General features: G+C 46.3%; 1 protein-coding gene and 1 long non-coding RNA gene across 3 annotated transcripts in view; both read right to left on the reverse strand.

Moving 5' to 3' along the window:
• Positions 1–8748: 8748 nt before the first annotated feature.
• Positions 8749–17991, reverse strand: part of LOC111179479 (uncharacterized) — a 283874-nt gene continuing 274631 nt past the window's right edge. For both annotated transcript variants that reach the window (XR_016390888.1, XR_016390887.1), the window contains 2 exons: positions 16001–17204; positions 8749–8829 (listed from right to left, as the gene is read on the reverse strand). This is a non-coding gene — a long non-coding RNA (uncharacterized LOC111179479). The remainder of the gene's footprint in view (positions 8830–16000; positions 17205–17991) is intronic.
• MAF (MAF bZIP transcription factor) lies at positions 8837–14874 on the reverse strand. The gene is given in 3 exon segments (XM_089902461.1): positions 8837–9342; positions 9345–9399; positions 13585–14874. Coding segments are annotated over 3 exon segments (1221 nt in total). The 5' UTR covers positions 14712–14874; the 3' UTR covers positions 8837–9303.

Here is a 17991-nt window from a genome sequence, read left to right on the forward strand (position 1 = left end):
TTCATATATCAGCTTATAATATCTAATACCACAGAGTAACTTGGAGGAATTGTCCTCCTCTCCAAATTCCCCATCTAGCCAAATGCCTTTCTCTTCCTCACTCTCGCCTGTCAATCGTGTTCACAGCTGAAATTTGATTTCTCTCCCGCCAGTAACCTTATATGAAATATTACGGGGGGGGGGGCGGTCAAGACCCGGGTGAACCTTGCCTTAAAAGTTCATTAACTCTTTGCTCAAAATGGATGGTTTCGGTGTAACAAAACCTGCCCGGTGTGTCTGGATCATTATATTTAATAGATGGCTTTCAAACTGCAATTATAAGGACAGGGATAAAAGAAAGGAATAGAAAGAGAAAGAAATAAAGTATTGGTATGGCATGCATACAAAGGATACACAAATTAATCCCAAAGGTGTACACTTAGTTAAAATCTATGTATGAGAGCTATTAAAGAAAATGTTAATTTTGTTTAAGGCTAGGAAAGAAATCATGTTAAATATTCACAGTCCAGTTATTCAAAGCCTGTCCTTATAACAACGTGTAAAAGTAAGTAATCAGATACCATATCAGAAGAGCAGGAAAAAATCCGGGTCTGTTTCCTGACACCCTCAATTCACTGGATTCTTAAAGTGTCTCCTTCTTAAACAGTAGCAATTTGACGGTGGGACTTAAACCCAAAGCTGTATTTCATGCAAATTTCTCAGCAAGCAAATTTAATAAAAAAAAAAAAAAAAAAAAGTCAAACTTCATTCCATTAGCCAATAAGACGTAACAGGAATACATAAAACGATAACACTAAGTAATTATTGGTGTAAGAGTGTTGGTCTAGCTCTCTAAACGAAGAGGATTCATAATTAAATTCACCCCGGGATCCCTGTAATTGAAAACCCATTTAAATAGCTTAATTTCATTTTTTTTCATAGGTGAAAATCACATTTCTGCCTCCCTCTGCCTACGTTTGAAGGGAGGAGTGGCTCCAAACTCACATTTGGACACAGGAGGGGGACAACGCAAATTGTCTGACATTCAAATATAAAGATGAGTCAACAGACTCACGCTAGTTAAGGCTAAAGATCTGAGATCTACTCGGACTGGATTAGTACTCTGTACACCACGCCTACGTCATGAAATCAATATAAAAATGCATGCATGCTCATCTCAACACACAATGCATCCTTCACTTCAGCATCTGGTATCACCATTTACGTACACGTGAAACCCCAATGCTAAAACCACTGAAGCAGGAGACCTTGGCACCTCGAAAACGATCAGCATTCCTCACTTGCTTTGCTTGCTTGCTGTCTCCCTCATGGAAAATGCACTAAAACAAGCACATGCAAATCAGAAATCAAGATGTACCTCTTTGACTTCAGGCAACAGGATTTTTCACATCACTGATGTAGAGGATTCCCTTGGGTACCTGATTTAGTAAATATATTAAAATAAACAAAGGGTCATTAATAACCATGAAGAGGGCTTTAGAAGGACAGTATGTTCAAGGCAGCCTAACTACCTATGAAAAGGGCAGAATGAGACCAAAAGAAGAGTGATTTAGGTCCATTTGCCTTGGCATCCTGGTCTCAGCCCTGCCAGAGGAAGGGTTCACATGGAAGAGAATGGCGTGGGATGCTTTATCAACGACCCCTCTTCACTCTTGCTCTGGTCCTGGGGGGCTGAGACAGTGATGCCCACTGGCCTGGCAGCCTGGATCAGCTTTAGAGCTGCCCTCAGTTCAGAGAACCAAGCGATCCTGGGTTCACAGTGGAGGAGGATATGAATGGTCTCTGATGGGTGTCTCTCAAGTGTTCAAAGGCTGCCCATCCCCAGGGAACCAAAACCAAACCCCGGCTCTTTACTAGGGCCTGTTTCTCTTCCATCTTCCCCCCTCCTCTTCCATGGCCCTGGTCTATTCCGCTGGCACTGATGACCTTAATTGCAGATGCTCTCTAACAAACAGAACCATTTAGAGACCACCCTTTTATTTATTAACTTCCTCTCTGTTTAAATTAGTAGTAGAGAATGCTTAGAACGACAATATGAAAATGAGATTGTTTTAGAAAAAAAAAAAAAAAGGTCTTTTTGCTTCACAGTGAATAACAAAGCACAGTAATTCAAAGCAGTTAGCTTTCTATGGTTCAAAAACCCCTTATCGCTATTAGCTATACTAATGTAAGTGGCAAAATAATTATCATTTACTGTACGGAGTCCAATATTTTCCAGACAGCAGTTTAATAACAAAGCAGACCTGTCATTTCTCCCCCTAGTTAGCCATACTCTACAAGTTCAGACTGTCAAAATATATTTAAAATCTAATTTAAAAAATTCAACATGCTTACAGTCAATCTGGGTACAATAACTGTGATAAACCAGTGAGTCAATCTAATTTTTTTTTCCAACGTGGAGATTCAGTTATTCTTCTTTAATCTGCCCCACTTTTATTTGAATTACTTTACAATTGGTGTGAAAAAATACACACAACGCATACACCTGCTGAAATCTGTAGGCTGCTGTAACTGACAGAATCTTTTACTTAAATTTTCATTTAGCGTAACTCTATAATTTTCCCAGTTCCCTTTATCTAAATAGTCTGACTATGCATTAAAATACTCATATAAACAAATTTGTATTCATATCTGTCAGAGCTGTCCCAAATACATCATGGGCTTTCATCCACATTTCACGTTAGAAATGCTTTTAAAACATTACGGCACAAAATACTCTTTCATGTCAGAGTATACACTAAGCTTTTGCCAAATAAATTATTTCTATGCCAAAAAAAAAAAAAAAGAAACAAGAAACATACTGAAGTTATAAAACCTGGAAGTGTTATCTGTGATATCAATTATTCTCCATTTCAACTTCAAATGGCTAATCTCAAACAAACAAACAAAACAAAACAAGAAAACTTCCCATATAAGGTCACTTAAAAAAAAAGTCTTTAGGAACAACAGATTCTTTTAGAAATGCTAGTGAATAGAGTTTAAAAGCTTAAGAGATTGTGGAGGGAATATTTTTGTAATTCCTTTGGGGCAGTGCAAACGTATGTTAAGCTCCTGCAAGGAATATTTACAGGAGATCATAGACTCGTGAGGCATTTTTCAATTTTAGAACAATATTACAAAGCAATAATTGAACGGAGACTTTGCAAAATGCCCCTTTGCCTTCCTGACCAGCTCACTCATAGCCTCTGTTATTTCTGGAGAAAAAGAATCGGACCTCATTAAATGCGTATTTGGAATCTTGCCTGAAATCTCATAAAGTAGATGTCCTTTTTAGATCATTGGTGTCCCTTTCCTCAAGATGACCTCTATTCTCTGGCCACCTGGGGAGCCCATCCTGTTATCAAGGCATTCGCTTTCAAAAGCTGGGGAGAGAGAGATTCTGTTTGCACACCTGAATGGGGTCCAAAAGCCATTGCCATTTTCTGTTCTCATCGCCTTCACCTAGGCTAGTCACTGGGGAAGGGCGGTGGAGGGCGAAGGGGTCTCACAGCGGAGCAGGAGAGGAGATTTTCCATGCTGACCACAGCGGTGTAGTGGAAGCCAGATGTCTGCTAGCACAGAGCCTTGAAAAGTGGGACCTATTTACCTAACCATTAAATAGTACTTTTAAAATAGCATAGGAATGTACAGTGATATTCCAAGGAAGATTTTAAAGGTCTCACTACCGGTACAGTGCAGGGAATTAACACGGACAGTGCACCCTGAGAACATACAGATGCTCTTGAGTCTCTGACCCCTGCGATGCTCTGAGTCATGCCAAGTCCAGCGAAGGTTTTATGGGAAGATCATTATTCTAAGACAGACCATTCAGGCTAGGTTTGGCTCCCGCCTACCAACACATAGAGTAGGCCAAAAAGAACTCTGTCGTGTGATCATGTCTGTGTCCTAATGTGGAAATGGTAGATTTATCTTTTAATAGCCTACCCCCTACAATGTGTTACAGTTCCAAAAATAGATTAGATAGATAGATAAATGGCAGATGAAAGAATATGTTGGATCCATTGCCTGAAAACAGACTCAACTATCATCTTTGAATAGATTTCATCTGAGAATGATGACTGCAGGTTTCCCCCATTCTAAGAAAAAAGATGTCAGTAGAATCTGACAGTGTAAAAGTGCGCCAGATGCTGAGATCATTGCTTTCGTTTCAACATATTTATCTGCACATTTATGAATCCTTCCTTAAGCAAAGAAAAAGGAAAAAAGCGGGGGGGATTTATTTAAGAAGGTGCAATGATGCTTAACTGCTTCACACTCAAGGATACAAAAAACTGAAGGTCCCTGTAAGAAAAAAATCCTACATGGAAGGTCTCCCTTCTGAAATTAGTTGTTTTAAAGTTTCTCCTCTTTAGACAGTTTCTGAGTGCCTGAGATTTGACAGCAACTGTGTTAAATCTGGGAATGCAAGCAAGCCCCTCTTGCTGGAGCTGTGGGTGAAATCCTAATAAAGTTTTCCTGAGTAGCTTTCCTCTACAATAAACGTCAAACTCTATCAAGGAAAACCCCAACTGTATGGAGATTTCTAGAAAGATTTTAAAACACTCTATCTAGATTTCCTTCTTTTTCTTTTGCCTCTTCACTGTCTCTAACCAGAGCAGGAAAAAAAAAAAAATCTAGATCTGGAAATGGGCCGGAAAATTAATAGAGTAAAAATCAAATGATCTGGAGCTGATGCTCTTATTTGCAGAAGGTTCCTGGGGCAGCTGGAAGGTGGGATGGGGGGTGTCCCAAGGTGAAAGGCGGAGCCTTTTAGGGCTGAACCCCACTCCCTCCTTCCATGCGCCCACCCCAGAGAGCAGCAGAGCAGGTATTTTCAATGTCCCCAAGGGATCCACTGTGGCCAGGGCAGTCCTCTTGGAAACCTTAAACCAAATCCTAATACAAATCCAAGTACCCAGCTGGGTCGCGGGCACCGGGTGGGTGTGGGGCCCTGGGGCTTGCTGGGAGTGGCCGCCGGTGGTGCCCCAGCACGGCCGCGGGCATCTCGGAGGGGAGCTGCTTTGCTAGCGTCCTGAGCCTGCTGGTCCCCCGGGGCGCAGCCCAGGGCCTGAGGCACGCGAGGACTCCTCTTGGCCTCAGGCAGCCGCCGGACCCGACCGCACGGGCCCTGCTTCCTGTCCTTCTGCGCTTGATGCAGTGGCCAGGGGACCCTGAGGATGCGGAGTGCACCTGGCCAGGGCAGTGATGCCCAGAGTGAATGGGCCCCGCAGAAAAACGTAGACCGGGAGGGGGTCGGGCGGGGTGGAGGGTGCAGGGCATGCGTGGGGAGAGGGGATGCATGGAAACTGGGAGACGGGACCTCAGCATCCTCCCCGCCTTCATCTTCTTCATTCCAGGCTTCAAAGTCCTTGGCGTGGGAAGCTCCTGCTGGCCTTAGACATGCCAGAGCCACTTCCCAGCTCTTCTCTGCATCCCTGCCTTTGTCTGCACTGGACCTGCCCCAGAAGTGACTTAATGGGTCCAAAGGCTCAGCTTAGGTGACTGCCTTCTGGTACAAGGCAGTGATTTCTGAGTCTCTCTGATGGCCCTGGTGACTAGGCATGGGGGGTAGAGGTGCCAGAAATTATAGAGAGGACACTGGGATGGGACAGGGACCAGGTGGTAAGGGGCCAAAGCCCTGGAGCTAAGGACATCTCTATTGCTTTTAGGGATCACGGGGATTTCAGGGTCTGCCAGAGGCCTGTCAGTCACCCTGCAAACACATCTAGCCTGGTGGGAAGCTAGGGCCCTAGGAATGACCTAGAGTTGACCTCTGGCAACTGGGGGTCATAAGCCAAGGTCCGTCTCTTGTTAGTAATACTCCCCCCAGCCCCTGCACACCAGCCGCTACCTGCCCTCTGCTCCTCTGGGCCTAGTTTGGGATTGCCTATTTTTCTGGGACCCTCAGGCCTGCTTTCCTTCTGGAAAATCCCCCAAAGGAGACCAGAAACCCACTTCCACAGCCTTCCAGAAGTGGATGAAGTCATGCAGAACCAGGACAGATTTTGGTTGCAAAAGGGAACTCGGCACTGCTGACCGGAGTTTTCAGCCCAGGATTCCCTTCACAACCATCCTTTTTGGGGATTCTCTCAGGAGAGCGGTTACCACGCCTCCTCTCCCAGTTCTATAAGGTTTCATGGCCTCTCCTATTTCCTAACCGAAAGAACCAACCACAAGGAAAAACCATTCTTTGGCATCTTAGCTTGGAAACACTCAAGGTTGGTGATCAGAATATTTAGAATAAATTCAGAATCCAAATCCCCAGCGTGTAACTCACACCCAGGCCTGGGCTGGGTGGAGGCCAAGGGGGCGTGGGGAGGTGAGCACAGAACTATTTCTACTTCCTCTCCTCCTCTCCCAAAGCTCCACAGACACCCCTCCCTCATCCTCCCTTCTTGAATTAATGCCCCTTTCTAATCCTAACTAAAGATCCAAGAATCTGTGGAGAAGGGAGGAATGTGATTTTGCAATCCGGAGTTCTAATTATAGAAAAAATTGTTACTTGACAAAAAGAAAGGAAAAGAAAATGAATTGTGTTCAACAGGGAAGAGGTGCTTAGCAGATGACTGCGATCTGGGTAGAGAACTGTGCATTCCAATCATAGCCTCTCTGTGGAAAATGCATTTTGTGAATTTCTTAAAACTGTCCAACTCTGATGCACATTCATAGAAAGGTCTGATTTCTGCGTGCCGTTGATGTGTTCTTTCTATATTGGCCTTGTTATATTGGGCAAACTTAGGGAAAACACACAAAGGGCTTTCAAATTTAAGCAATAAAAACAGTCACGATGCCATCAAACCTACTGCGGTGACCACAGAAATACGGGCATAACACATCCAATGTCTCAAATGTCCCCACTGCAAAATCACAGATTGAAATATTTATAAATGCCCCCAAATTAAGACATTTGCAATTTCCTCGGGGCTCTTAATTGGGGTTCGATCTCTAAAATTTTCAAAACAGAAACACACGTGAACATACAGGAAAGAAACGGACAGCTGAACCTGGTTTGCACCTGTGTGCAAATGTGTACACTGGGTGACTCTTGCCTTCGAAGTCTGCGTCACCATTCTCTCTGGCTTGCCTCATTTCTCACCTCCCACAGATGCTACAAGGAATGGAGAGCCTGGGGTTTTGCTACGCCTTCGTGCCAAGCAATTTGATTTGCTTTGTTTTTTGTTTTGTCCCTCTCTAAAGGGTAAAGATGTTCCCACATTGTTGCAGGACTGTACTTCTTTATGCCCCGGCAATCATGAGACAGCCTGGGAGACTGAAATTCTCTCACCCTGTCCCCTACCCCCGCTGGAGAAAAAAAAAAATGCCAGACAGAGCTGGGCTTGTTCAAGAGCCGTGGTGGAGCCAGGCTTGGAGAGAATTTCCCTTTTCTGGGGCTGTGTGATGTCTAGATTTTGAAGATTTATATAAAAAGTGAGAAAAGCAGTGTTATCAGAAGGTGGGTGAAGGCTCCTGCTCTGTTTTTAAACAAATACAAAAACAAACGAACTCATCCTGATTCAGTGGGCTGGAGGGCTGGACCACCTCCCTTATGGCTACTGTCTGCCCAGCCTTGGACTTGGGACATCTTTTAAATTTAGGATGGGCCCAGAGTGAGAACAAACTAGGTTTCTCTTATTTTACTCTGGACAACAAGGAAGGCACCGACCCCAAATTATTCATCTAGCCTCCTGAGTAATAATCAGAAGTGGTAAAAAGGATAACCTCTCACGGTAGTTAACTCTTCCCTAAGAATGAAGACATTTCTTCAAGAAAAGGGACAAAATTTAAAAATAAATCAAACGAAAGTAAATCGCAGTGGGGAGCCTCGCGGGCGAGCAGTGTAAAGCGGGTGAACCTGGCTTCCTAGCCTCTCTGATCCCATGTTTATATGAGAAGTAAGCCCCACAGCTTTGGCTGTGTGTTTTACTGGCACGGAAATCAGACGGCTAAAGGTTGTCACTCGTGGACCTCAGTCTTCCAACCTATCTCTGTTAGTCTTTAACTACCGACAGGCAAAAAATTGAGATACCTGTGTGGCCAGCAGACTTTTAAATACATTGATTGGCCTAGAACACCGGGGGAGTACATTTGATCAAGCCAAGGGTGAATACGGAAGTAGGTTGGTCTGAACCAAAAACAAAGACAACAGCAAAAACCTTCCAACTACTGTACTCGGGAACCTCTGAATGTGTCACAAGCCACTTCAGTCATTTCAGACAAGGACACGCTGGGAGTGTGGCTACTGAGACGGCTGCGCCCCATGTTTGCAAGTGTGGTTACCATTTGCCCCCTGTACGCTGTGTTTAACCTTAAAGCTGGTGGTTTGGCAAGGGGAGGTCCTATTTAAGAGCAGAAGTATCTCGAATCAACGTTATTGAATAAAAACTACCGGGGTAAGGGTATAAGGGGGAAAAGCTCAGAGCCTTAGAATCCCGCATTCAGTAATAAATAGACCCTCTCGCATTGGAATGGCCTCTGTTGAGAGCCCAGGTGGTTATGGCATGAAGGCAGATAAATATGATTATCTACACATCATTTCCTCACTGAGATCAGGAAGTAGAATCTCTGCCTATTTGATGTCAATCTATTAATGTGTCGGATACATTGTAAAAAATTGTTACACGGTTCTGGAAAAAAAAGAAAACATGGGAGGTGACTTTGTGGATGCCTGAGAGCAGAGAAGGGGGAGGAAAAAAAAAGCACACGGAGGGGGTGTACTTAACTAACATTAGTTTCACTTACGGCTCTGTCTGATGAATGACCACGTTTGGCATCACTGATAAATACAATACTATCCAGGGCCCGAGAGAAAATCAGGGTGCTCGGCTCTGTTAAAGCTTCTGCCCGTGGCATCTGCTTGGGGAGGGGGGGGGGGTCAATTATTTATTTATTTTTCTTCTTAGTAAAATTATCTGCCAGAGAAACAACGAAGCGTGAAAAAGTACTCTTTAGAGTGTGCACGTCTACATAGGCTTTAAAAATGCTAGCTGTTAACCTTCTGTGACACTTCCCTTCATAGCAACGCATACACCTTGTAAATTTCAGTGGATTTTTTTTAAAAACCAATATTACAGGTTGAAAACAATCGCATCTATTCATTCTGGCGCATCGTAAAGTAAGAAACACCAGCGTGCTTTTCTGTGGGTCTGTATGATCCTCAGACAGGAGGCACAGTTAATTAGCATGGAGCTTATACATTTAATAGCTTTCATCTCTTAACACATTTATTTTTTTTAAAAAGGAAACTAAACAGAAGTCAGGGGTAGGCTGTTTTCCATGGCTGCAGATAGTAAAAAATATAATAAAAATACAGTTCTCACGTAAATTTCATTGTGTGAACACAGGGGTAAGCACATGACGCTGTGGGGCTTCCAAAATGTGGTGTATCCCACCGATGGCTCCAACTTGTGAGTGGGCTCAGTTCTGTATTTGGAATGAAAGGAATTTTAACACTATTTAGACAAAGACTCAAATGCAGTGTAAAGGGAAAGCTAGATTTCCTTACATGATTAAAAAAAAAATGTAGAGACTTATTTGTAGTAAGGGCACTCAGGCAGGATTTCTTTGTTAAAAAAAAAAAAAAAGCATGTATTTGTGTTCACCACTCTCATTACATTTCAAAGTTTTTAGTAATGGTTATTTCTGAAAGTGCCTTTCATTAGGAGTTAGGCTTCTCTTAAAGGCAGCCACCAAAACCTCACTTTTTTGCCAGCACCTCTGTATTTGGCTTTTTCATATTTGGGGCAAAAACCTGCTTATTATATTAAATGGCCTTGTAGGGGCCTACCAAAATGCTTAATTGTTGGACCACTGTATTTTTTCGCAAGTGGCATTTCTCATGAGGTAACTGCAGTAACTCCATCCAGGTCACTGTTATTTTGAAAATGTTTGCCTAAAATTTTGTGTCAGATGCTGGGCTTCCTGTATAAGCGATATTTCTGCTTCTACAGGGGGAGACTGCAAATCTCCTCGTTGGGATCGGACCAAAAAAACAAAACAAAACAAAACAAGAACTCTGAGACAGAGAAGAACAGCTAACTTCAAGCACATGGAGGTAGGTTTACTATCAAGACCTGTGTTAAAGCAAAAAAAAGTGTGGATTCAGGGGCCCTATCCACTGTCTTCATGTTCTGTGAAAAAGGGTAGGAAGGCTGACACACCGGCCAGAGCTCATCAGCGCCAAGCACAACCTGTTTTCCTCAAAATCAGGCCTTCGTTCAGAGTTGCAATATTATTGTTATTATTATTTTTTGAAGAACAGAAAACAAAATAAAACAAAAGTCACCGTGTTTGGCTATATTTTCAAAACAGTGTTGGCTTTGTCTAACATTCTATTAGCCATCTAGGGGAAGTTGCTGAAGAATGCAAACTGCATGAATTTGTAACATTAGTTGCATGAATTTGTGTCATTTTAAAATAGGTCAATGCTGTTAGTGAAAGTAGCTCCAGACTTTCCAAGGGATCTTTTAAGTGAGCCCGCACACGTAGCCTGTGTTGGGGTAAATACCGATAAATCAAAGCACAGCCTTTATTCCAACCAGGCATTATTTTCTGCTTGTATTCCAGGAGCTAAGGTGCTCTGAAATCATTACCAGCTCATCTACGTGGAGAAGCCCTCAGCTAAATATTCACAGGGAAATATGATTTAATAACAGTTTAAACCCAGATACGTACTTGGACTTCTGTGAGAGGTGGATTTTTCTTTTTCCTATTTAAGACAAATGACCTTCAAAGTTAAGAAACAAACAAACAACTGTAATTTGTCCAAAGTGTTGATGTGAAATCCTGTCAGGCCTTGCTAACAAGAAAATCATGGCATGTAAGGGAAGAAGGAAAAATAATCAATTTGAGCCAAAAGGCAAGAATTGTTTATCTTTACCATTGAATGCGTATGTGCCCAAGCCACCTCTGCCAATGCCTTCTCTGCCGGACTCGGTTCCCTCTAGATGGGTGTGTGGTGGGATGAGAAGCTCAGGGCGAGGCTGAGAAGGCCCTGCTCTCTGGTTGGGATTTTTGTTTGTTTGTTTCCACCAGGGCAATGATGTCTCTACTTATTTGAAAACTGAAAACTCTGGGGGAGGGGGATTTTGAGAGATTGTAATTTACATTTATATTAAATATTACTAATTATTGGAAGGGACTGGCCTTCCACCTCACAAAACAGCCTATGTTTCACTCTGAATTATTGCCTCATTACTTGTCCATTAATCCTTCCTCTGGAGAAAAGGATGCCTTTTACACTTCTAACGCAGTGTTGGGCCCAGTTAAACTGTACACTAAGAAACTGAGTACAGAATCAAAAAAAAAAATGCAGTTTATTATTGTAGATTATTCTTTCTCTTGATATAACCAGAATTGAAAATGAAAGAAAAGCACATAGGAACATCACGCGTGGTTAGTTAGTAACTCAAGATATAAAACAATTTTGCACAGCAAAATATGTAAAAGAAAAGTAACTGACAAGATTTTTTTATATTTATTGTGGTAAGATTTACTTTTCATTTTGTTTTTAAAGACAGGATGTCAGTCCCTGAAAATAACATTTACTGATTATTGCCTTTAAAACTGTGGATTTTTTTTTAAGTTACAGAAAATCCAGTTCTGCACCACAATACAACTGTAAAAAAATCTGCATCATCTTAAAACTGTGCAGTAATGCCATTTTTTATAACTGCATCAATTTATTAGCGTTCTAAACAGTTTTGCAAATTTTTTTTGTATTATATGCTTGCAGGTTATATTTTAGTGCAATTCAGTCCCAGATACTTTAATTTTGAAAAAAAAAAACATACATTTTGAATGTAAAATACCCCTACAGATATAAACAGGGGTGTTTCCCCTTTTAATACTTTGGTTTTCAATACAGTCAGTGGTATAGCAAAGACTACACATACCCAACTTATATTTAAGTTGCAAGCACATGCTGTATAAGCTACTTTTTTTTAAACAGTCCCCTTGCAAACTCTACCCCCCTTAACATCACAACAGTAAACAATTTAGTGCATCAATCTTTTAAAAAATCTACAGCTAAACAGACCTAACTCTTTCAAATTTATCTATAACATTCCTTTATCTGTAGCATACATTTTAACTGGGCTAACAGATTATAAAAACTAGAATTAAATTATATACTAGAAACCCATAGCATTCCACATTTGACAATGACCAAAAGCCAAAAAAAAAAAAAAAAAAAAAAGGAAAAAGAAAACAAACCAAAAAAATAACGGGGCAGATTTCTTTTTTTAAAAAATAAATTTTAGACTGCTTTCGGCAACAGCACAATTTTAGTCTCCCCAGTGGGGCAGTCATTCTTATTAAAAAGAAAGCATTAAGAGTTCTTTACTGTTGGCCGTGTTAAATTTTTTAACCCATTCTGGCATCTTTAACAAGGAATCCCTTCAGTGCATTTACAATGGGAGGCTGAAGTTCTGAGTAACTCAAAGCAGTTTTGGAGCAGATGCAAACTTTCATGGGAAGAAGGCTCTACGGTTGCACTTTTTTTGTTCTGAACTCAAAAAACTCATGAGGCAATAAAACAAAAGTATGAATGCCAATGCCATAAGTCTTCGAACGTCCATTTCCAAGCCAAAAGGAAAAAAAAAAGAAAAAAATAATTATACCATACATGTCCAGCATGCAGGCTTTTTTTTTTATTAATATAATGTCTCTTTTCCATAAAGTCTTTGAAACAGTTATAGTTCATTGTTGCTAAGACAAAGTAGCAAGCATCATAATGCATGAGATGAGAATGAGTTTTTTAAATGGCAGACTAAACTCTCAGATTTGGCATCATAAGGACCAAAACTCACGAGTCACACCCAGAAGGTTGATGCAGGCTTGATTGTGGCAGGTTCATGAGGATTTTTCCCCTCTATTTTAGCATAACAATGCTCAAAAAAACCCGATGGAACTCAGCACGCTGCAAGTGTATAACATTTCACATTTTTTTTTTCCTTTGCAAGCTCAATCTCATACGAAGAACTCAGGAGGAGAAAAAAAAAACTTAGCTTTTTTTTTTCTTTTTTTTCTTTTATCTCAGAGGAGATGGGTGGAGAGGGAGTGAGGGTGGAGTGTGGGGAGGAAAAAAAAGGAGGTAACACAGCAAGCTCCAAAAACTCTAATTAAAAAAAAAAAATCCAAACAATACAAACACACACACACAGAAAATGAACACCAGCTCATGAACTGAAGAAGAAAAAAATATGTGAATGATGCAGGCTTCAAAGGTGAGCATGAGGAACTCTGCCGAGATCGCTGAACATTGAGCACGTTGGGGGGGGAGTGTTAAAAAAAAAAAAACAAAACAAGCTAGCGAGTTATGGAGAATTTCAGATTGGCAATGCATGAGCCAGACAACCTGCCCCTCCCCGACTTCAAAACAGCCGTCGCCACCACCACCAACTCGGAGCACGGTGTGTGTTGTGTGTGTGTGTGTGTGTGTGTGTGCGTGTGCGTGCGCGCAGGGGGCAACTGGGGGGGGGCAAGCTCGGGAGGGGAGGGGGCGAGGCGGTGGCGAGTAAGGCTCTGGAAGTGGCAAGCCCACACCCGAGTCGGACCCCCACGGAGCACTTATCAAGGTGGCTAGCTGGGATCGCGTGTCAGACTCACATGAAAAACTCGGGAGAGGACGGGTTGTCGCTGCTCGAGCCGTTTTCTCGGAAGCCGCTGCTCACCAGCTTCTCGTATTTCTCCTTGTACGCGTCCCTCTCGCGCACCAGCCTGGAGATCTCCTGCTTGAGGTGGTCGACCTGCTGCAGCAGCTGGTTCTTCTCGGACTCCAGGACGTGCCTCTGCTGCACCCTCTTGAAGCGGCAGGACTGGGCATAGCCGCGGTTTTTCAGGGTCCGCCTCTTCTGCTTCAGCCGGATCACCTCCTCCTTGCTGACCCCGCGCAGCTGCCGGTTCAGCTCGCGCACCGACATGGTCACCAGCTGCTCGTCGGAGAAGCGGTCGTCGAAGTGCAGGCCGCCGGCGGCGTGGTGCGGGTGCAGGGCGCCCCCCGCCCCCGCCGCGCCCCCGCCGCCGCCGCCGCCGCCTCCGCCGCCGCCGCCGCCGCCCCCGGCGCTGGCCGGGCCGCCGCCGCCCGAGCCGCCCGCGCCACCGGCCGAGGCGGACGCGCTGCCCGCGGCGCCGGGCGCGCCGGCCGTCGGGTGATGGTGGTGGCCGGCGGCGTGGTGGTGGTGGTGGTGGTGGTAGTGCGGGCCCGCGCCGCTCTGCGCGGCGGCCGCGGCGATCACGGCGGACACCACGGCGGCGGCAGGGCCCATCTCCTCGCCGCTGCCGCCCAGGGAGGCGCCGGCGCCGGCGCCGGCCGCCGAGGCCAGCTGCTGCGCCCCGCGCGCGTAGCCATCGAAGCCGCCCTGGAGCTGGTGGCTGTTGCTGATGAGCGCCTCGACCGCGTCCTCGGGGCTGAAGCCCAGCGCCTCGGGGTTCAGCTGCTGCGGGTAGCCGGTCATCCAATAGTAGTCTTCCAGGTGCGCCTTCTGCTCGCTGCCCGAGCCCGGGCTGGGCGCCGAGAAGCTGGGGGAAGGGGGCACCGAGCTGCACGGCGTGCTCATGGGGGTGGAGGACAGCGAGCCCCCGGCGATGAGACGGCCACACTGGCTGATGATGCGGTCGGTCTCCACCGGTTCCTTTTTCACTTCAAACTTCATCAGATCGAAGTCATTAACATATTCCATGGCCAGGGGACTGGTGGGCAGGTCGGAGTTGCTCATTGCCAGTTCTGATGCCATTCTCCTGCCGCCGCCGCCGCCGCCGCCGCCGCTCCGCCAGATGGGCTGCAGGAGAGGGGCCAGCGGGCTGTGCTGGGTGGCCAGCGGGTGAGCCAGCTTGCCGGGCTGGGGCGCTTCTAGCTCGCGCGGCGGTGGCTGGCCCGAAACCTCCGAGCGCGCCCACACCCCCCCCCCGCCCTGCCCGCGCCCCCCGCGCCCGCCCTCCCTCCCCCCTGCTCACGCCAATGTGCTTGCTCGCTCGCCCCGGCCCCTCCTCGCTTGCTCGCCTCCTAGCGCGCCGAGCCGGCGGCTTCAGGCTCGGGAAGGTCCTCTGCGGGCTGCGGTGGCGGCGGCGGCGGCGAAGCCAGAAGAGCCCGGCTGGGTGCGCGGCGTCCTCCGCTCGCCGCTCCGCTGCGCGTTTTGCATAAGGAGTGCTCGCCTCGCCGGCCCGGGCTGCAGGCGGGGCGCGCGCGGCGGCCGCTCGGGGCTGGAGGCGCGGCGGGCCGCTGTCCGGGCGGCGCGGGCCTTGGCACAGGGGAGTTAACACTTCATGCTTCTCGCCTCCTCTTCTGCCTGGCTTTTTTTTTTTTCCTTTCCTCTCTCTCTCTCTCTCTCTCTCTCTCTCTCAACCTCGCGGTCTTCCTCCCTCCGTGCCAAGTGCAAGACAGAGGTGCAGCCGGGCTGGAGGAAAGGGAGGGGGGAGCGGAGTTCTTTCTTGCCTTTTTTTTTTTTAAAGCGAAATAGCGAAGTCCTGGGGAAAGGCGAGGCGGAGAGCACAAGGGGAGAGGCCGAGCCGACGAGCAGCCCGAGCTACAGCTCGAAGATGAAAAAAAGATTTTAAAGCCTCTGATCCAGCAAGAAGAGTTTAAAGCAATTGCTGAGTTTTATAGCACTTGTGACGTCAGGCCCAAAAGGGAAATTGACTGGTACTCCGGACCAATGGGAGGCGGCGAGAGCGGCCGCGATTAGCATAATATAGAAACAAGGAAACTTTTCCGAGCTGTCAATCAGAGCCCAATCAGCTGACTGTCAGCTGGGACTGGCAGTCTTAACCCTTCCTGTGCCGCAGCCTCCTCGGGAGGTTGCAAAGCCCGGCGCAAAGTTTGGTGCAAGAGGGGAAGGAGCTTTCCAGGGGGACTGCGGAAACCCGGGTGGACCGGCAGGACGGTTGGCTTTACTTCGGAGCGAGAAAGGCCTGCCTTCCGGAGCCCCAGCTCGCCCGCCACTCGCTCGGCCGGAATTGGCCGCCGCCCCCTCCCCCCCCCCCCCCCCCCCCCCGCCGACCACCATCCCCAGGGTCGTGAATTCACCGGGTAGCTTTTTCTCCTTGCTCCACCTTCGGCACCCAGGTGTCCGCCCGGGGGACCTTCCTTCCCCCGAGCCTGGCAGTGCCCGGAGCTCAAACTTGGCCCAAACTCTTTGTCCCTCTTCCCGGTGGCCGCGCGCGGGTGTGCAGGGGTCCAGACGGCGCGGAGGACGTCGCCCCGCCGCGCGCCTGCCGGGGCGGTCTGGAGTCGGCGGAAAGAGAAAGCGCGCTTTATCACCCTCTTTTAAAGGAGGTGAACTAAGTTGTTCGGGAGCCATTCCGCGCGGGGGCTGGATGCCCGCTGGCGTCGCATGCCCTTGCGGGGGGAGCGAACTCCTCCGCGAATTAACTCCGGGAAAGCTCGGAGTCAGGTCAGTCCGGCTCACCCTCCGGCTTCCGACTCCGGCCCGAGTTTGGCCTTTGAGATTCATTTCTCTCCCCCCGCTCACTCACTCACTCACACACACACACACACACACACACACACCCTTATGAAATCTGACTCCTGTTTATCAGGGTCCCGCGCGCCCTTTGCACTTTTACGTTTCACTTAATTATTTCAGACTTGATCGTGGCGTGGAACAAGGGGTACAAAAAAAACAAACACCCAGCCTTCGCCAGCTCCCCTCGAAGGGTTAAATTTTAAACGGCGGTTTCTCGGACGGGCCCGGAAACCTAGAGTGGGGGTGGGGTGGAGTGGAGTGGGGGGCCGCATCTCCCCCTCGGGGTCGCGGATGCTACTGACTATTCAGTTTTCTAGACCGATCCTTCTAAAGCTTATGCAAAAAAGAAAAAGGAAGGAAAGAGAAAGAAAAGAAAAAAGAACCAACAACTCTGTTTCTAAGATTTTAAAGCGATAGACCAGATGGAAAAGCCGAGACTGACTTGGGGGGAAGCAAGAGTGCGTGAAGCCGACCCAGCGTTTGAAAGACCAGCCCGCCCTCTTGGATGTTGGACTGTTGATTCCTCCAATTAATGAAATGCATTTGGTGTTAATCATATTTATCTTATTTTATGGGACGGGGGGGGGACGCTAGGACGGTGCATTAAAAAAAAAAAATTCTGAAAAGCCTGCAAAACGATCGAAGAGTGAAAACTATTGTTGGACCGACTTGGTTTTTACCTCAACAGCGCCACCTTTCGGCAAAGGTCAGTTGAAATTGATCCGTGTCCAGTTTTGTTGATGAAATGAAAAGAAGCTGGTTTCCCTAGGTGGGAGGAGAAAAGAGGCACAGAAAGTTAGTTTGACTGCAGTGGGAGAACCCGACTTTGTTAGGAAAGGGGCTGAAGGCAGTGCTGGCAGGTGCGAGAATCACTTTTCCCTACCACCCCCCTTGACTGTGAATACAGAGGCCAGGGGACCCAGGAGCCTTCCAAGTGTAACTATGGCTGAGAGGCTTATGCAAGAGGATCCCATGTAACAAACAGGGCCCCAAACCCTTTAAAAGTGCCAGGATGGATTTTCGACGGGCTTTATGGCAATATCAATAGAATTAAAGTTACTTGTAATTCAGTGATAAATGAGATGTCTCTAGTAAGTAAGATTAAGTGCAGTGCTATAAAGTTGTTTATCTGAAAAGTAATTCTCAGAAAACCTGACTTCTGACACTTAGTCATATATTAAGCCAGCTTCTTGAACACTGCACTTCAGAATGCTCTCACCCACCGGACAGCATACTTTACTATTTATAACGAGACCTTAGGTGTCACTCATTGGCTTCATACACCAGATTAGACTTGTGTTAATTTCTCTCATGCTGGCAGCCTTGGGTTTCAGCAAACCCTGGAATCCCTAACGAGAGATTCCCCAAAACGTTTGTAGGCGCATCGTTACCCTAAAAGGACAGCACTGTTGCTGTTTTCTAGAAAAGCACTTTTTCTTTTCATCATCACTGCAGAGAAGCTGTTTATATGGGTAGTTTTGGTTTTATGGGAGTACTTTGTCGGGATGGAATGAGGTATGTCTATTACCAGTTTGGGGAAGAAAGAGTGAAG

The sequence above is a fragment of the Delphinapterus leucas genome, chromosome 20, assembly GCF_059928025.1.
Source record: "Delphinapterus leucas isolate spDelLeu-1000000601 "Yukka" chromosome 20, BTC_Dleu_Yukka2, whole genome shotgun sequence".
Classification (NCBI taxonomy): domain Eukaryota; kingdom Metazoa; phylum Chordata; class Mammalia; order Artiodactyla; family Monodontidae; genus Delphinapterus; species Delphinapterus leucas.